General features: G+C 29.7%; 2 protein-coding genes and 1 long non-coding RNA gene across 3 annotated transcripts; 1 reads left to right on the top strand and 2 right to left on the bottom strand.

Annotated features, from left to right (window-relative positions):
• Positions 1 to 191: 191 nt before the first annotated feature.
• Positions 192 to 5,114, bottom strand: LOC100779198 (2-oxoisovalerate dehydrogenase subunit alpha 2, mitochondrial). Its single transcript, XM_003523176.5, has 9 exons — positions 4,799 to 5,114; positions 3,260 to 3,397; positions 2,958 to 3,140; positions 2,608 to 2,765; positions 2,380 to 2,479; positions 1,905 to 2,016; positions 1,670 to 1,809; positions 1,356 to 1,541; positions 192 to 415 (listed from the first exon to the last, which is right to left on the bottom strand). The coding sequence occupies exons 1-9, from the start codon at positions 5,036 to 5,038 to the stop codon at positions 248 to 250; spliced, it is 1,425 nt and encodes a 474-aa protein (XP_003523224.1). The 5' UTR covers positions 5,039 to 5,114; the 3' UTR covers positions 192 to 247.
• A 5,314-nt stretch (positions 5,115 to 10,428) lies between these two features.
• On the bottom strand, positions 10,429 to 11,587 carry LOC100170711 (NAC domain-containing protein). Its single transcript, NM_001317670.2, has 3 exons — positions 11,400 to 11,587; positions 10,792 to 11,063; positions 10,429 to 10,696 (listed from the first exon to the last, which is right to left on the bottom strand). The coding sequence occupies exons 1-3, from the start codon at positions 11,560 to 11,562 to the stop codon at positions 10,526 to 10,528; spliced, it is 606 nt and encodes a 201-aa protein (NP_001304599.1). The 5' UTR covers positions 11,563 to 11,587; the 3' UTR covers positions 10,429 to 10,525.
• Positions 11,588 to 15,650: 4,063 nt separating this feature from the next.
• LOC100526850 (uncharacterized) lies at positions 15,651 to 20,832 on the top strand. Its single transcript, XR_005891207.1, has 3 exons — positions 15,651 to 15,781; positions 18,602 to 18,685; positions 19,033 to 20,832. It is a non-coding gene; the product is annotated as an uncharacterized lncRNA (long non-coding RNA).
• Positions 20,833 to 21,396: the final 564 nt, after the last annotated feature.

Genomic DNA, 21,396 nt, shown 5'->3' with positions numbered 1-21,396 from the left:
TGCGTGCAATTTTCATTTTAATTTACAGGTAGAAAAAATTGATAATCTCAGGGTGAAATGCCTTTCAACCCTACTGATTAACAAATTATGTGGGTAGGGAATTGCAAAAGCACCCAAAACTGCAAATACCCTATTGAAGTGAAAAATCAGGACAGAACACGCAGATGCAATATTCATATACAAAGAATACAAGTTTGAAGAGAATTTTTTATTAGAAGCAATGTAATGTGTATTAGCATATTGAAGTCTACACAGAAATATTTGTTGGATACTCTTGTGGTTGTTTTCTTACAATCTCCTTCAGCCATTGCTCCTGTTCACGGAGATTAGAAGGAGCGACATCATAAACATCACTAAAACTATCTGCAAGTGGAGGTTTTTCTACACCCTCTGCTTCTTGAATTGTATGTAGAAGCTGTAGTAGGAAAATTCCGAGTTAGAACAACAATTAAATAATGTTTTTAAGAGCAGCCTAAATCAAATTCAAAGCAGTAATACGACTACAATTATGATCATAAAACTACAAGAATACAAGATCCTAAGTAAATTTTAAGTCACAATAAACCAAGTCATCAGATATCCCATAGTTCTGGCAAATGTCACCAATCAAGGAAGAACTTTTTCAGAGTTGTCTACATCAAATTCATAGAATACTTCCAGGAACCAGTATTCATGATTTTGACAATAAAAGTGTGAGATCCTAGGTACAAATTATTTTGAAGTTCCAAAGAACTAAGTTTATCAAATGTTGCCCCATACCTTTGGCACGTGTAATTATTCAAGGAATAACTGTTCGAAGAGTCCATTATATTAAATCCAATGAATATAGTCAGTATTCATGATTATGATCATAAAACTGCAAGATGCACCCACAGTTTTCAAAAAACCAAGTTCTTAAATACCACAGACCTGGGGTATCACGTAAATCTGTCTTAAATAACCAACCAAGTTCTTACATAAAAAAAAATACAAAACTCTACCCAACCAAGCTACGGATCATGCTCCATATTGAGGCTAATAATAAACTATGGAATAATTGAGAATTGATTAGTGTTAAACTTAAGGACAATTTAGTAACAATATCGTGAGAAGTTATTTAAGAATTCCATCTACTAATAGCTCAACACTAAAATTGCATATCAGTAAACTTGATAATGGTTGCAAAGGAGGTAAGCTCATCACTCCATCCCTTTTCGTTCACTTTCCATGAGGATATTCTCTTCCTTTCCCTAGCTTTCTAACTGGCACTAGCAGTCAGAATAGAAAGTTGCTTAACTTTGGCATGGGAATTTGTTAGGCTACATGATATATTAGTATGGAATCCAGTATTAGGGATTTAGAGATGTATATCTCACCTGCTGTCTCAAATTGTTTATAAGCTCTGACTCAGCCATATCATTCCACCAGCCATGCTTTTCTATCCACTTTCTAAATCTAACCACAGGATCACGTGCCACTCTCCACCATTCAATCTCATTCGCTGGACGATACTTGGTAGAGTCATCTGATGTGGTGTGGTGTCCAACTCTATATGTAAGAGCCTGAAAAAAAATATCAGATAAAGCATTAGTCTGCCATTAAAATGCCTTAATATTGGACTACACACTACCACTTTTCTTTTAAACACACCCAAATATTTTCCTTAGAAAGTTATCACTTATCACTTTACTTCTATTAGAATTGGTCTCTCTTCAGTAATTGCCATTTGACGAGCAGCTTGAATAGCACTATAGATAGCCAGGGCATCATTGCCATCTACACGAATGCTACGAACTCCATATGCCTGCCCTTTCACAACAACACCATCACCTATGCAAAAACAGGCAACCCAGTACACAATATGCCTTTAGATATAGCAAGACAAGACTAAACAGAAGAAATGGACAAAAAGAAAGGAAAATTACTTCGAAACTGATCTGAAATGGGTGTGCTGATAGCCCATCCATTGTTCCGGCATATAAAAATAACTGGGGCCTCCAAAACTGCTGCAAAATTTAAGGCAGCGTGGAAATCACCCTGTCATTGCACAATGCATTAGAATATAACATGCAAAAACAATTTTCTTAAGCTATCAAAGATCCTTGATAATGATTGCTGATGAAAACAAAAACATTGTACTGCATCCGTTTACAAGGATGAGATCACTGGGATAAATAAGATAAAAAAAAATATTGGCACCACTCCAAATTCCAAAAAACTGGAAAAAGGCATTGAATGTGAAAATTTTTAGCCTAAAGTGATACTATATTGCCTAAAATCCATTAAAAAAGTTCTAGAACAGAGTCTAAGTTCTATATCCATGTTTTATCTAAATCCCAATAAAAATTCTTTTTCAGTAAAGGAAGAAATGAATCTTCTGTTATGGTAACTATAATTTACCTCACTTGAGCCACCATCACCGAAGTAAGTGACGGCACATGCATCCTTTTTATCCATCTTTAAGGAATAAGCGGCTCCAACAGCATGGGAAATTTGTGTACTATAGACCAAGGTAAATTTGCCATTTTGTAACTTTTATAATCATGGGGCAAAGCAGCATAGATAGATAGAAAAATATATAGAGAAACATCATGCCATAACTTTTATATAAAAGCCTTCAATACTTACGCAATAGTTGATGCTACTGTAAAGTAATTGTGCTTTTTGGACCCATAATGAGCTGGCATCTGCCTTCCTTTCCCATAATCATATATATTGGAAAATAACTGGTTTGCAAATTCTTGCAAAGTGAAACCACGCCATAACAAGACTCCCGCTTCCCTATACTGCATGCAACCAGATTTGCTGTTAAATCATTTTCCAACCTGAATCAAGCCATCTAATTAGGAAAAAAATATGATAAACTATGAGGATAAATCTCTGATAAATAGAATTTATACTAGGGGAAATTCTTTCATAGGTTTAGGTATAAAACTAAAAGTATAAAAATACTATTTTCTTTGTGTCATGTTTGAAACCTGAGGGAAAACAACATCGTCCATGGCAAGAGCTGCAGCTGAAGCAACATTGATAGCCTCCTCCCCAATTGCTGTCACATAAAATGATATTCTACCTTGCCTTTGTGCTTCATAGAAGATAGTGTCCATAGATCGGAGAGTGACCATGTCAGTATACATCTTAACAGCAACTTCCTTGCTGACCTAACATTATCGATATCCATTAGTTTCATTTCAATGATTTTTCCCTCAGGTTATAAAAAAATGTACTTTCCCTCTGGACATGTCAAAAATAATGAAATGTAGGTCAAGGATGTGGAAACCTGCACAAAATTATGGCCCAAAATTGGTTGCCCATTATCATCAAGGACACGGTAGCAAGGTATTCTCTCTTTAGGTGATTCGGATATAAACCTCATTTCAGGGATGAATTGTACTGCTCCTCCAGGAAAATCAATGGCCTGTTATATCCAATTAGATGCAAATGTTCATACATATAGCTAGATGTTCCCTATATTCAAGAATGTACTGCATTCTAATTATAGGAGGAAAATTAAAAATTACCTTAATGATATAATGGTACTTTGCGTAGATCATAACTATCTTAAAACATCATATGAATAAATTTACTCACATTGTTTAATACCCAAATTAAAATTATTCTAACTCTTCATTTTTCTTAAATATTCCCTCCATAAAACTCAGAGTCAGAATTTAACATTATGAATGAAGAATTCATGGTGCAATTGCATTTAAAATCACGAAGGCTCAAACCATACCATCAACACATTTTTAGATTAAGAAAGAATAAGTCATACTACAGTTGCATTTAGGGTCATCAGGGCACAAACTCGGCTTGAATTTGGCTTGAATTCAAATTGCAGTTACATTTTGGGGTCATGAAGGCTCTAGCATACCATCACATCTTTATGCTATAAATAAAGAGTTCATACTGCAGTTCCATTGAGGGGCATGCCATCTTAATTTTACATTATGAATAAAGAAAATTTCCATTTAGAGCCATGGAGGCTCAAGTTTACTGTCCAGGTTTTACCTACCATTAGGGCCATCAAGGCATCCCATCTCAATTTAAAATCGTTGAACAAAAAATTCATCTAGAAGTTGATTCAGAATCATTTAAGGTTCAAATACACCATCCTGAATTTACACTACAAATAAAGAATTCATATTGCAGTTCTATTTTGGGGGTATACCATTCCAATTTTACATTACCAATAAAAATTCTTTGAGCATCCCATTCAGGTTTTTCGTCACGAATAAATAGTTTCTTTTAAGGATAATCAAGGCGTCTAATCCCCATTTATTCATAGAGGCAACCGTACTTTTCCGTTTTCAGGGTCAGTGTCAACCTTCTAGGGTCTGCGTACCCTAATTTTGATTCGACAACATTAGGCGTTCTGGAATAAACAAGAACTAGAAATATATTACCCAACAATACATCCAATAGGCAAAATCTGGAACAGAAATTCCGAAATCACAGTCTATAGAAATGCAATTACTGTAGCAAACAAGAAATTGTGGATGCTCTTAAAACATTAACCAAGGTTAAATTGTGTTAAATTAAGTTAGCCGTAACTTTTATATACTCTCGTATAAGAGATATTTATAATAAATGTTTGATTTTTTAATCAATGTCCTAACGTGTTAGTTAAGTTAACCAGACCCTTATTTTTATGATTTTATCAGTTTTCTTTTTAATTTCTATAGTTTAGTTTTTCTTATTTCCCAATAAAAAAAAAAAGTATTGGAGAAAGAGAAATCCAATGGTAGAGGAGTGGCATCAAAATCACAGAACAGAATAGTTGAAGATACTGAAAAGCACGAGATGCAAAAGTACGTACCTGATAATGATCCTGAAGAGCATTCAATGTGGAAGGATTCTGCGCGGTAGTGGAGGCAAAGTGGCGCGAACAGAGAAGGGGAAATAATAGTAGTGAATCGCGATTCTGCCATGTGAGGTTCTTGAAATTAGGGTGTGGTGGTTGATTGGGGCAAAATGGAGAGCTCCGATGAAGAAGCGAAACGGAGAAGTTCATCTTTGTTGATTTGATGTGGGAGAATATGGTGGTGAATTTCCTCATCGTGTGCAACGCCAAACGCAGAAACAAGACCCGTTACGAGACAAAGCAACTGAGAAACAAAGTGAATCTTTTACAATTTATAAACAATTATTAATTCAATTCATTTTGGTAATTGCCGTAATGCCTTTCGTGGATCCATTATGGATAACGTTAACTTTGTCTAAAATTGGACTAAAATCCTTTTTTTAATCCGAATCTAGAAAGGATTTTTAGTTTAGAGTTTAATAATAGTTATGGACTGTTTGTATAAAAAAATCATATTATTAATTAATTAAAAATTATTTTTAATATGACTTGTAATCCATAGCCTATTTTTCAATTTTTAAATGAATTTTTTTTTGTAAAAAAATAGTTTTAAAGTTATTTTTAGTTTTTTTTTCAAATAAAGTTATTTTTAGTTGAAACTTAATTTTAAAATAAAACATTGATTTCAAAAGTCAAATCATAAACTATTTATTAAGAAGAAAAATAGTTTATATTATTTGCCTTTTCTAAATTGATAATGATTATTTCAAATATTTGAAAATAATTTGACTTAGATTATATTTTTTTTCACCATATTATTATTGATACAAAGTATATACTTTTTCATTTACAATATTTAAATTTAAGGCTAATTTCATTGATGAGTTTAGATTATGATTTAATTTAATCCATCGTTTCTTATTTTATTTTAATTTAATATTCATGGATGTCACTGCCATGTCAGTCCGGCTTGATGACAATGTTGTCATTACAATAATATATAGTTGAAAGAAAGATACTTTGTCTATAAAGTATGTCAGCATTTTTTAAAATGAAAAAATAAAAAGTAATTAATGATAATAATTATACTTTGAAGGTTTATGAAAAAATAAAATTAATTATATATATTAAAGGATAATTTAAGAATAAAAATTGTATAATAGTTAATTATTTATAGATTATAGATTATAGATAATATAATAATGTAATCAGTTCTAGCAATGGCGCTGACCGCTGCGTAATCAGGGTAGAAAACGTTGCGTGGGTGCTGACTCTGATCCAGTATTATCCATCCCAATTGGGCAATTCTATTTTGTACCAACTCCTTTTCTTAAGACAAGTCAGATGTGTCACGTAATTAAAAACCTACGCATTTTATTATTACTATTATTATAACAAGTTACTTACACATCCTTTAATATATTCTCTCGGTTCCATTTTTTTTCAGAGGAGTTTTCTTCCTTTTATACTATATGATATTTAAGATTTTGAGGTAGGTATTAAAAAATGTAATTAATTTATAAATTTTCAAAAATGATTGGGTCTAGTTAATTAGTGTTTCTAGGACATTTATTAAGAAATTAAAAGATAAAAATATTTATTGTGTAAATCATAAGAAGCTATATAAAGATTACAAATAACATAATTTTTTATTTTTTAACTAATGTTCCTAAGGACCTGATTAGTATTTGTCAAAAAATATTAGGTAACTTCCTAATATATCTCCTATTTTTTTAATTAATCACTCGTTTATTCTTCTTGTACATTATTTCTATGAAGTATTGATTAAGATTAAGAGTAATCTTGGAAAAAATATTTAATGCAGAGTTGGTTTTGTAAAACAACATTTATGTTAGATTCTTTTCTTCTCTAGAATGGTATATAATCTAGAATAGAGGGAGTAATATTTTTAAAGGGTTGTACTTGATTAAGATTTTAAAAGACTTTTTTAATATAAAAAATCCTGTGAATTTTAAAAGATTTTGTCAAAATGTAATGGCTTTTAAGAATTTTTTAAAATACTTTTATAATTTGAATTTTGTAATTTAGATTTTAATGGATTTATAAAACATGAATTCATAAGATTTGGAATGACTTTATAGATTTACAATATTTTAATGGACTCCATGAATTTTTAAAAACATTCCAAATTAAAAGAGTCTATAAAAAAATAATTGATAATATACAAAATCTTCTTCCACTCATAAAAATCTAAGGAACTTTCACAGTCTTCAATTTTTTCATGAAAAATAAATAAGTGAGTCACGTGATCCTTTTTTTTTATCATATTTGATTCAATTTTTTAACGCAATAAATTTTATTCAATTGACAATTAAGGTTAGCAAATTAGGTTTTTGTTATTGCAAGATTTTTTTTTCATAACAAATTATTGTTTTTTGTTTTGAAAGGCAAAGTAAAATATAGTATTGGTTATCAAAATAAAAACAACACCATAAGTTATGAGGGAAGGCACATGATAGATGTACCATAAGGAATAGAAGGTTCCTAGTTGAGTCTCGGCTTTGTACAATAGTTACTTTAATGAACAAATTTTAATATATTAGATGAGTTCCAAATAACTTGACCTATCATTGTTAAAAATGATGTTGTTCCTCTTCAACAAAATCTTCAAACAGGTTGTATATATGTTAGAAAAATGTATCTAAGTTTGCAAGTCTTTCTATTGTCAAGTAAATTCCTATTTGAGTATATAGCTAAGAATGATTGTATTTGTATTAATAATGAAAACTTGAATAAAGCCACAAGGAATGCCATAAACAACCACAAATAAAAAAAGATAGAGTCCCCATGGGTCAAAATGTTTGAGTGTTCATAATACATAACAAATGATTGTATTTGTATTTTAATAGTAAAAAGTTGTTAGGGAGAAACAAGAGAAATGAGAACCTGTCTATACATGATAGTGGTGTATTAACATGCAATTGTTGAAGATTATCAAGGTATTAAAAGTTATGAAATGTTTTTATAGATGAATGTCTACATTATCTTCAACAAAGAGAGAAAGAATTATAAGTAATAAGAGAAAAAGAAAAAAGAATCCAAGAAAATCTCGAGTTTTTTTTAGGATCATTTGATATATATTTTCTATTAAAAAGTCACATGAAATCCATCAAAATCTATACTAAAAAAGAATTCATCAAAATCTTTATATTTTTAATATAAGAGAACTTTTTTAAGATGTAAAAAATCTTAACTAAATACCATTGGATTTTGTTGTACTCCTTAAAAAAATTATAATAATCCTAATTGAATACCATGAGATGTATGTATTTAAAAGTCTTTATTGAATACCTCCACTTTTTATATAAAAAAATCTTTAAAAATCCTTCAAAAGCATAATCCAATACACTTCTTTTAACATATTTTTCTTGTTAGTTGAAATTTGAGGAAATCTATTGAATTGTAAGTAGTGATACATAATAAATATGACTCGCATTTAATGGTACTATGAAATTTTAAGTTAGATTAATAAAATGACAAAGTGAATTTTGTATCAAATTATAAAATAAATAAAATGATTTTGTTAGTTCTCTTTTGGTGTGTCTAGTTTAGAAGATAAAAATAAAAAAGATAGAAATAGAATAAATTAGAGTATAAAAAAAACAAATCTCACTAAATAAATACATAATTCCTCCTCGATTTTATTTCTATCTTCTCCTCCAAATACATTCTTAGTGGATGCTTTACTTTATGACATTTCAATTTGGTCTAAAGTTGGTTGTGAAGCCTAAATCCATTTTAAGAATTTTAAATTCAAATTTTATTTTAAGAATGGTTTGAAATTAATTTAAAAATAATTTAACAAATAAAACTTTGCAAAAAAATATTAAAATTAATTTGAGTAGAAATAAATAAGTTTAAAATTATTTTTTTACTAAATTTGATTTTAAAAACAGGTAAACAAACCATTTATTGAGGAGGAAATTAGTTTGACTTAAAAATTAGTTTATACTATTTATTTTTTAAAATTAATTTTCATTGTTTAAAACTTTTAAATATAATTTCATTTGGATTATGGTTTAGTTGAATCAATTATTTTTTACAGCCCTGTTTATAATTTATTTATGGATGCCACTACCACATCAACCCAGCATTAAGACAATGTTGCCCACTTCAGGAAAAAAAAAAAAGAAGAAGAAGAAGAAGCAATGTTGTCACTGGTCATTATTTTGATATTTTCACTTCAGCTCGCCAATGGCACTGCTGTGCCCTCTGTGATATCAGTAGGACGGGTACGTGAGGATCCAATAGTACCTAATCGGGTTCATTTCTATTCCTACCCCAACCCAAGTGCTTCAGGCAAGTTAGATGTTCCATCTTGTGATTTGTAGCCATAAAGCTTAAGCCTTTAATAATTCCATAAACTACAAAGATTTAAAAATGGAACCTTGGGATCAAGACTACATTTTTATAAGGCTAGACTAGATGCGATGATGGACCCAAGTTCTGGAATAGAGTGTTAATGACGGGCCCAAAAAATCCTAATTAATCAATAGTTAAAAGGGTTAAGCTTTAATATAAAATATTCTTTAAGTTATCTGGTGAAATCAGACCTTAAAAAAAGTTAGGTCAAGCTTAAAAAAAAACTATAATAAGTAACAAGTTACTTGGATCATGAATTTTTTGTGTTAAATAAATTCATATTTAATTAAATTTATTTAGTTATTATTAAATATATTTTATGTAGCATTTCTTTTACATGCCATAAGTATCCTTTGAGTATTTAAGAGAAATGCATACTCAAGATGCTACTATTAATTAAGATAAAAAAAAATAAAAAGAATAATTTAAAATTAAAGATAAATATCACAAGTGTCCCATGAGTATTATCCTATATTCAAGATACTATAATTATTAATGTTTCCATTATCAATAATATTAACATCATATATATATATATATATATATATATATATGAGTTGTTGTTATTATTATTACTATCATTAATATATATCATTATTATTGTTACTATCAATAGTACTACTATATCATTGATCACGCTCACATCACCCCTCAAATACTACTACCTCATTCACTGCTTTTGTTGTCACTCCATCATTGCCCACTTTATCTCATCACTTTTTACCACCACGAATCAATTGTTTTACTCAAACTCAACATATTTCTACCGATGATTAAAGGTATAAAAAAATTGAAACTTAAATACTTAAGTGCTTTACTTCTTTGCACAACCCAAACAAGAGAATTATAATTCTAAACAGTTTTTAATTTTTACGGAATAGCCGAATAGGAACTAAAACTACAATTAATTCTAAACCAAATTTTTAATTTTATGCACAAAACATATCTTAAGCTATCAAAGATTTGTCCAATTTTTTTTTATCATACTATTTATATGGAATATTTATTTATTTTAATAATGATTAATTTTCATTAAAAATCTTCATGCATATTTAGATAAATTTTTTATCTCAATTATTTTTTTTATCATAATACTCAACATAAAAGTATTACTTAAGAGGATCGAGCAAGTATCTCCTTCTAGCTCTACAAGATTCAGACCTTCAAGATATTCAAGATTAGTCCCACTCACGCTGGCATTAATTTTTGCCATCAATCTGCATGTAAAAGAGACACATTGAACACGTTCGTTTCAAACAATGCACGTATTTAATTGAGACATAGTAATTAATATACAAGTCCATATATATATATATATATATATATATATATATTAGCATTGGGTAGTATACATTCAATCTAAATAGGCATGCCAATTTCTTCCAGATCATCATCCAACGACAGATAAACTTCGTCTAGCCAAGAAAGCTCTGATCCACTGTCATCATCATCGCTATAGCAGTTTACACCTTGTTGAGACCTGATCTTCTCATAGACTTTGCACAAAACCCACTTGCTCCAACTTTGATCCTGTCAGAGACAATATCAATTAAATAGAACTCATCAATATTCTCTGCCAACCATATATAATTGGCTTTACAAATTAATTAAATAAAGTCACTCACATGTTTTCTTCTTCTCCTAGCACTTCGATATGAGGCAGTGTCAAACCCAGAGGAACATATATAATATTCTTGCATTACCCAACTGGTTTCAGTACCTTGTGGAGCTTCACCTATGTGGAACACCAAGTACTTCTTCATTCCCACTTTCTTATCAAAGGTTGACAATATAGGTTCCGTGACACCTGTGTCCTTCCAATACCCATTTTCTCTGGCTCTGTTTTCATTCACTTTGGTAAAGAAATAGTACTGATTTCCACTTAACAACGCCTTACCTGTAAATATTAAATATATACCCCCTCATTTTATAGTAAGGTTAATGATTATGCACTTCATAATGTAAAGTCATTAATTTTACTCTAACCAATTACAAAATAATTCGGTGTGACTATTAACATAGTTATTATAAAAGATAATTATTTATTATAATTAATGATCAATGTATAGTTATGTCACTAAATAAAATTATTTTATATGCATTATCTATTTTCTCTTGTATAGTTATGTCACTAAACAAAGACATATAATGTATGATCAATGTATATTAATTTTTAAAAAATTAAACAATGATTGTAATAATTGAGAGAAGAAACTTAATTGATTAAGCATACCATTTAATTCCCAAGGAGCAAGCTGAGACGGATGGAGATCGGGGATGATGTTAGGATGGCATGGAATGAGAGAAGCCTTGCAATAGAGAAAGTGAAGAACAAGTTCTTCATCAGTAGGAGAGAAGAAAAACCCAGGAGGAAGGTTGACGCTTCCATCTTCCATATTCTTCTATGTTATTGAATTAGTTACGGACTTTGGCACTACAATTTAGTTATAACTTGTCACTATATATAATAGAAAGAAAGAGAGAGAATTTGGTGGATTGATTATTATTCAAAAAAGGAGTGAGTTGCTGTAAGAACGGCGGCGGTACGTGTAATACCATCATAAGAAAGTAGGGCCAAAGAAGGGGAAAGCCGGCCAAGGAAGCTAACAAAAGAAGCTAGCCACAATATTGATCATTTAAGTTAACAATATTAAATTATTGTATTATTAGTACATAGTTAGTTAATTAGGAAGGATAAGGATTAAAGGCACCTGAGACGACCTACCTTAAGCTTTATGTGCATGGTTCATTAAACTTTTCCACGTTTATTTAATTATCGATTCTTTTCTTAACCTTACTGGCATAATCCACGACATTGATGACAATGATGGCACAATACGGTTTCCCACCATTTAATTATTGCAGTTGCATGCAGATTCACTTAAGGGATATGCCGATATGATGTAATATTTCGCACCAACATCACATAAGGGATTTTGTTCATCTTCTTAATTAGTTAGAGTTTTTTTATGAGCAATGTTATTCTTAATTTACAACATTATTCTTTTTATTATATATTTTTTAAAGTCTCTCCATATTATAAAAGTGTTGCGTATAAAGAGTGTTGCCTAATTTCTCTCTGTATAACTTTATTGTATGAAAAACTAAGAATGAGGGGGTCTGAGTAATTAATACTATAACATTCCAATATTTGTACTTATTTGTCACAGTAGTTTATTTACATTGATATGCATACAACAGCTAGCCTTATTTTATTAGGTGACATCGTTTATATGGATTACAGTATCACACAGCAATATTAATAAGTTTAGCTAAAAACTAATTCTTTAAAGAAAATAACCAATAATTTATATGGATCTTTTGTTCGTAGAAATAAAACTAAAACTTCTAACAGTCTTCCTCGTAATCAATTTCTGTCATTTTGTCTTTAATCAATATCTATTCGTATAAACCTAAATTCAATTGTCATCTTACATATAAAAAATTGTCATCTGTAAGAAAAACCCACGTAAAAAAGTAATCATATAGAAATATATCTCTGTCAGTGACATCTGTCTCGGATCTGGTCAAAATAATTTTACTAGTGTGTGGATACGACGAGCCACTTTGACAAGAGAAAAAAGGTTCTCTTTTGCAACACGCGTCAAAATGAAAGCGTTAATTGCTCATCCTTGCGCCATATATGTTCACATGTACCTTTCATTATTGTTAGCCTCACATGAAAGTTAAAACTATATATAAGGCTGCTGCTGATAGCTGACGTACAAATTGACACCCTAAAAATCATTAATTCCATAGGCATGCGAATAATCCATTTGTGATTTTAATCATATGCAGCGTTTGAAGAGTTGGACGGTAAACATAATTGAGGTTCTATAAATGCCATTATACGAGGATATCGATGTGCTCATGTGTACCCAAAGAGAATTAGAAGTTACACAGTTTCCCACCATCTTATTTTATATAGTTTCCATCCATTTTCATAAGAAAAAGTTTGATAACACTTAATTATATATTATTTAGTGAATGATTGACATCAAGTAATTATTTCTTAAATTCGTGACATTGTTCATCTTCAAATTAATAGGTTAGGATTCAAGTTAATATTAAGACAATCAATACAATACTTTTTTTTCATGTATTCCCAACCAAAATTTTACACACTGAAAAAAAAATTAACATGTGATATTCCACTAAATACATATATAAATGCAACGGAATTTTACACCACTATATTAATCCAATGATTCAATCAATACAATGTTCAATTATATGTCATTCTTTCCTATTTTCCTATACTTAATTATGACTAGAAAGAAGCATTTCATGGTTTGCGTTAAATGTGCCAGCTGCACACTAAGCCAGTGTTGTGTACTCAAGGGTCAGTCTTCGAGACTTCGACGAACTTCATCTCTTACAAAACTGTCTTATTTTAGTAATAGCAATATAATAAAGCTATTCTATAGTACTCATCAATATGACAAATATTAAAAAAATAAACACAATTAACCAGCGTTAGTGGGGACTTGGTTGTATTTACGTAAACAACAAACCAATAATAGCCGACAAATAACTTGGTGGCTTAGTATCATAAGCCATCATTAACGCTAGCTTCACAAAAAAGTTAAAGTCTATGTGCTTCCCTCGTCGATCTTGAAGTAGTTGGCATGTCACTTTTAGCTAGCCGGCACTAAGTTTGATCCAAAGACAAGTGTTTTACTGTGTGTGCTAGCTTTTTATTATATCATTGCGGCATTGGCACTTAACCTTATCCCCATCTCGTGGCCCTTCAAACCATGCATGGACAGGAATTGAAAACCATAGAAAGTGGAGAATATTAGTGGAGTTTTGTTTGATTGTGTGAAAGAACCTTTCGACGTGGGGGCAAAAACACGTCTACAGTAACATTATACAGTTATAACACTGTGTTGGCTTTTGACATGCCAGATATATATACGTGCTTTTTCTTCCACGCAACATGAGATATATTTAAGCTCACGTTGTCATTTTACTGTGGATGATGTTCCTCATCATTTACTTTGTGCGACAAAAGTTACAATTTAAGGAAAAGATTAAAGAAAAGAGAGGAATATTATATATTTAATAAATAATGTGAAAAAAATAAGTTATATAAAATGTTGTTAAAATCTATATTTTTATCCTTTACTGTAGTTGTCAAAACCCAACAAATCTGATGGGAAACAGGACACCAGGTACACCGTTTTATAAAACTTAAAATTAATAGAGTTGTTAAAATTCATCCAAGAAAAACTGATTTGATTGGACTTTAATTTTTATTTGATTCATGATCCAACTAGTCAAATTATATATGACTTAGGTTTAACTCATTTATTTAACGAGTTTTAGTGGTGCTTGGTTTGAATCACTACTAGAAATAAAGTATTTTACAATGTTGGAACAACGACCGTTATATAAAAACTATCATTAACAAATGGACGGTGACAATATTCTAAATTATTTGACGCCTTAAAGACATTTTTATGTAAAATCGTCCTAAGCACTTTCAATACGACAACAGTTTTGATCAAAACCGTCATAGATAGGTCATCTTTAAAGACGGTTTTGGATAACCGTCATCGTATTCAATGTAAAAATTGAAAGTGGTGAGTGTCGAGTCCACTCGAGCGCCTTAGCTAGTCTCAAACACTGTCGTCCCTTTACCTCTGTTGCTTGTGTTATCCCTTTAGCTCTATTGCTTGTGTCATGGTGGTGGTTTCATCGTCATCGTGGTCCGTTCATCACCGTAGTGTTGTTAGAAACCCTCGTGTTGCTGTCCACGTCGATCTGTGAACCATACTCCTCCACCACTGTGTTGAGAAATGTGTCAACAACCTCAGTATTGAGTTCATTGGAGATCTCACGTGCCTTGCCCTTACCCTAGAACCCCCCCTGTGCCTTGCCCTTACCTCTCTTGCTCTCCCGTTCCCTTTACCTCTGTTGTAGTTGTCGTCATGGTGCTTTTATAGTCAGCGCTAAACAACATGGCGGACAAGGTAGTCACCATCAGAACCAAGAAGTTTATGACAAACAGGCTTCTCTCCAAAAAGCAATTTATTTGTTTTTCTTGTTTCGTCCTTTGATTTTGTAGAGTTCCCTCTATCGTTTCGATTCTGAAAGCAATGCCACTCATTTGAGACCCAATTTTGTTGTTGTTTTCATCAAAATATTTAATTTAATCGCATGGCTAGCTAATTTGTGTCATTATGAACGTGAACCACTTGATCCCTATCAACAAATATTGTTGGGGTTTTATCGACGCGCTAACCTTTTATTTGTGTGATGCAGGCCGTTGATGTCCTTCATACAGGGAGGGATAATGTTTCCAATTTCTTTTATGATTTTTTGTGATTGCTGAATTTGTGAAGCTACTATTGTTTTTTACTTAAGCAAATGGATGTTGTTTTAAAATTGTTATTGGTTGAAAATTGTGTTACCTGTTTAATTTGTTGTGTTTTGCATGAAGGCTAAATGAAGGAGAAGTTGGGAAGAATGTATGACATGAAAGACACCAAGATTGTATTTGTCTTCAAGTTTCAACCTCATTTTGGTGGTGGCAAGTCCATTGGGTTTGGTTTGATCTATGATTCAGTTGAGAATGCTAAAAAGTATGAGCCTAAATACAGGTTTATCAAGGTCAGTTCTTGAAATCTTTCTGTGTCTATTGTCATTATAATTTTTCCCCTTTGTTAAAATGTTTTCTTTATTAGATGGTCTATTTATAAATTTATATAGCAATCATTTTCTATTATTATTGTTGTTTTTTTTTCTGATTAGTTTGATGATTGCCTTTCCTCTTGAGTTAGGTTAATTGTAAACCATTGAAGGGTTTTAGGGAAAACATTTGAATGAGTGTGCTTTGTAGTTGGGGATGGTAATTGTCGTCCATCTGAAATATTATTGGGCTTGCTTGTGCATTTTGTGAGTATTAATGGTTCCTTTTTGGATATTGTATGCGACTAGCGGTGCCCTTCTCAACTTTAGCAGCTGAGTGACTTTGGTAGCTAAGTCTCACCTTTATTCCTTGTTAATTATGATATTTGAGAAGTACAACATGTTATTTTTATTTCTTTATGTTATTTCTGCCTGCTTCTTTCTTTCTGCTAACAAAACTAAAATCTTTTATTGGAGAATGGACTTGATACCAAAGTAGAGAAATTAAGGAAGCAAATGAAGGAGAGAAAGAATATGACCAAACTACTATATATGTCTTATAAGCTACTATGACTATATTTGACAAAACTACTAAAGAGCTGGAAGCTAAAAAACTAGTAACTGAAAGTTAAAAAATTAGCTTATCAAATTATAAGTGTTCAATAAAATTAATAGTTGAAATAACTAAAAAATATAAAGTGAGATAAAAATAATAAAATCATGATTTATTAAAAAAAGGTAATAAGAAAATTTAATAAATGTATTGAAAATAAAAATGAAAGAAAATATAAAAAATTAAAAAATTAATGTTTTAGAAAACATTACCTTAAGTATCAGTTCAAAAAACGTTAGAAACTATTAAAAAAATTTATTTATCGAACAAGAAAAAAACTTTTTAGTTAATAAAAAATCAGAAACTAACTGAAATGTTTTGCTAAACATAACCTATATCTTTTCAATACATAGGGAAAACTTTTTTTTGTTAAGATATCTATCATTTAAGAAACTTCAAGTTTATTATCTACTTTTTTTATTGTCATGTCATCAATCAAATGACTCCTTGGTGTTATAGGGAAAACTTTTTCATTATGATTTCTATTATTTAAGAAAATTTAAATTTATTATCTACTTTTTTATCGTCATTTCATCAATCAAGTGTGACTTCTTCATGTTAAAAACTAAAATAAAACAAAAAGAAATTAATAGAAACACAAATAACAAAAAGAATTTAAAAGGATGAAAATAAAACAGTTATATATATTATAAGAAAATAACATTTATGTTTTTTAATATTTTAAATTAATAATATTATAATATCTTTGTTTAAATAATACTTAATTATTATATTAAAAACTAAAATGATATTTTTTTAATTATTATTAGTCAACTATTAAACTTTTGGACCATTATTCACTACGAATATTGCCTATAGGAGATAAAATACGAAATAGAAAAATCTTGGAATAAAAAATAAGAAAAAAATACTAGAAATCAAATGAGAAATTAAAAAAAATTCAGGAAAAAAATATTTAAGCATAGGCTTTTAATTAATTTTAAACTATAATAATTTTTCGAAGATAAAATTGTGTTTTATTATAGTTAATTATCTTCACATACATCTTATGAAAGTGAGATTCTATTTTTAAGATTTTATAATTATTTTTATTATGAGTATATTGTTAACTAAAAATTTAAATTTAAATCAAATCATATTTTATTTTAAATTATAACAATTACTATTATTTTATAATAAAAATTAAATTATTATTATTATCCTCTAATTCAAATTAAATCTTATTTAAAATTAATTTCTACCTAATTCTTTTGTTTTTAAAATATTTTTTATACTGTCATCTTCAAATTTAAATCAAATAAAATGTTATATAATATTTTATATTAATTTGATTCAATAAAAATATAATAAAAAAATTATTTAATTTATATAATTAAATGATTGTATATAAGAAAATAGTATTCGACTTGTAAATTTGAATGGACTAAAATGTTAGTGTATACAAAAAATTCATAATTTAATTAATAAAATATGTTTGTTCTTTAATCAGTTTTTTCTTTTTTTTTGTCAAATAAACTCTTGCATAGATCAGGGAATCCAATTCAAATGGGTATAAATAACTATATAGTTAAATTCGTGAAAGAATGACCATTTGATTTAGATGGTAAATGTTTGATACCCTTTTAAGAAAGATATATATTGAATTCAAGTTTTATGTTTGAAAAAATGATGTATAGACTAAATGTCTTTTATATTATCATTTTACCACAAATTATCATGATAAAGTTATTAATTTTTATAATAAATACCTTAAAAACCATACCAATATATTATAATTTATGATTAGTTAATAAGATAAAAAAATCTTAAGTTCATGTCATGACCTCTATTAAAGTCTTCAACTTATTTCAAAACTAGTTAAGTAATTTAGTTCATGATATCATAAACAATGGGAAAAAACGCAAAGACTATACTCAACAGATAAAATCAGTTTTTATGTATTTATTGAAGAGATTTTCTGTAAAAACCTATAGTTTATCGATCGTTTTCAGCGTATCTTCATTCGATTTCAATGTTTATGGCAAAATGGAGGAATGAACAGGGGTTGGATGAAAAATGACAAGAAAATAAAGTTTTTGAAGGCATACGGCCATGGCCCTTGTGAAAAAGATGACCAAGTCATGACCCATTTTATCTATCGTGTGTCCTTTAAAAAAGCATAATTTAATTTGTCTATTTTGTCCATGTTTTCGATTTGATATAAAAGGGGTTGAATGGCTTAGGGTTAGGTCATTGGCAATTTCAGGTAGAAAATCAACACTGGCCGGCAAAAAGAGATATGTTCTTTGAAGACTGAGATTGACACACTACTTGTAAGAGCGGTTTTTATTTATGTTGTTTTCTCTCCTTACTCCTTTTTTTAGTTGGATGTTTCTTTGGACTACGCATGCCTTTATAATAAGAGTAGAAATACAATACATTGTCTATTAGGAGCCTATGGTGGAGTTTCAATTAAAAAATATTTGAGAAGTTAAAATAAAATTTAGGATTAAATATGATTTTGGTTCTCCAAATATTAACCTATGTTGAATTTAGTACTTCAAAATAAAATATTTTATGTAGTTGCTATTTTTAAAGAAAATTTTCCTTTTAAGTTCTTTATTTAGTTCTATTATTTTTTTTCTAGTAAATATAATTAAGCAACTTCCATCTGTTGTAGACAATGAGGCTGAGACTCTTAAACAATTCTAGTCAATGCACCTGCTGACATTTATTCCAAGAATCATGTTTCACCAACAATAAAATAAAGTAATATGTGAGTTTAATTATATGTACTTGTTTGGAAATAATAGAGATGTAATTTATTTTTTTCTACTATTAATGGCACACTGAATGCTAATACTGAAAATAAAAATATTAATGTAGGAACTGCTACTATATTGTAAATTAAAATCTTGTGATCAACTCTTTTTGAACAAACAAGTTCTTGTTTGGAAATAATAGAGATGTAATGGTAATCTTTAAGAAATTTCATCCACCTTGTCTATCCTATGTTCAACTCCTTTTGATCAAACAAGTTCTTGAAGCTCTTGTGATCACTAGGCACCTCAAATCTTGCTCCACATATATAGATAGTGACTCCATATTTTCAATGCAAACACTTACAAATTAATTAATTTTAAATCATGATCAGTTGGATAATTCGTTTCATAATGAGGTCTCAATAGTCAAGATGCATAAGATAAGCAACTACTCTTTTATCTTGTATTAGAACACATCCTAATCCTTGATTATAAGTATCGCAATACACTCCAAACTTTCTTGTAAGATCAGGTAGTATCAAAGAAGATGAATTAAGATGAATTATTATTATTTTAAACAAAAGAAGCAAGCCAAGCTAACTAGCAGCAACCAAGATATGTCCTAACTAGGTTGGCACCAAGGCTGCTACTAACCTAAGAGCAAAGCAAGCCAGAGAATATCATTAATAAAGAAGAACCAACAACAAATTAAGGCATATATGGGGGTTAAACCAAACCCATGCAGAAACAAACTATGTGAATCGATCTATAGTTTAACAATCCATATCTTTTTCTATCGAATTCGGTAGAGATCAAAACAGGGAGAGAATTCCACTAAGATAACTTGCAAAAAGATTGGGTACGAGAGATAAGTGTATTTGCACAAATATGGTCTTTGTAGCATTTATGCCATTAAGCCACCTATTTCTTAATTCCCAAGGGACTATACTATGATTCTTAAAAGCTTGAACCACCATCACAGAATCACGCTCCTATAGTAATATCATGGAAATGCATACAAAGAATCACACCACCAGAATACATCACCGCCGTCATGCATCTATTACTCTATCATTTGACATGTATAATAATCTGAATAAAAACTAAGGTTTAAAAAAACTTGCAAAACTCTATTGGATTGCTTCAATGGCAGAAGCCAGAAGAGTGAATTCAGCGATTGCTTTTTGATATTAAATATGATTTCTAAAATGCGTACCACATAAACCAAGCTAAAAGATTTGGGGGGTGCCTTCTTCGATTATTATAGCACTCTAAGACAACGACAATAATAATATTCACAAACTAGTACATTTCTTTTATACATATCTCATTTTTTATCATCTTAATAAATGTGAGGGAGCATTTTAGGCGTAAGAATTGCTAAATGGTAAGGCAACTAGCATGCATGAATATAAGCAAGTAGCTAGGGTCCTGCATCGGTGGCAAATCAAAAGGTTATGCAGTGTCACATCGAGCGATGGTAGAAGGAATAACTGTTATATATGCTTCTACATTTTGCTTGGTAGGGAAGGATATATCAGAAGTCAATAAGAGGAAATAGATAGGTGGAAAAAAAAATGGAAATCTTTATCTTTTAATGCCTTGAAGTCATTTTTTTGGACAGCAAGCAACCGACAAAATTCACATTCTCTGTAAAACATACCTTTTAAGGATATCTCCCACTTATTATTATTACCTTCGTCCCGGTGTACAGGGCATTTCAATTAATTGATATTTTTTAAGAAAAATAATTAATTATATTAAATTTGTGAATGATTTATATTATTTTTTTAAGATTATTTTTTATTTCTCTTTCTATTTAATTGTTTCTTACCTAATTAATTAATGCAACTTCTTCTATTTTTTCTAATTCTAATAAGAGTGTAATTAATTAAGGATATTATAGGAAACAAATAATTAATGCGAAGTTCTTATAAAGGGACAGACAATAAAATAAATATCAAATGACCTATTTAGTTCGTTATTCTATTTTTTTATATTTAATTTGATTATTTATCTTTTAAAAAGTTCATTTTGATTTTTTGTTTTAAAAAAAGGACCAAAATGATTCTTCCATCTATTTTGGACTAACACAAAATGATTTTAAAAAATTGTTAACTAAAAATTGTCATAAAATATATCCTTTTTTTCCCTTCATCTTTCTCTTTTTCTTCCTCCTCTTGATTCTTCACCAAACAACATAGATCACGAGGACAACCTCTAAAATTTCATATCTGAGTCAGATCTAGATTGCGAGGACAAAGTTTAGGACGATGCGCTTG

The sequence above is a fragment of the Glycine max genome, chromosome 4 (genome assembly GCF_000004515.6).
Source record: "Glycine max cultivar Williams 82 chromosome 4, Glycine_max_v4.0, whole genome shotgun sequence".
Lineage (NCBI taxonomy): Eukaryota > Viridiplantae > Streptophyta > Magnoliopsida > Fabales > Fabaceae > Glycine > Glycine max.
Note: the sequence above shows the minus strand (reverse complement) of the source record. Positions and strands in the feature narration are given on the sequence as shown.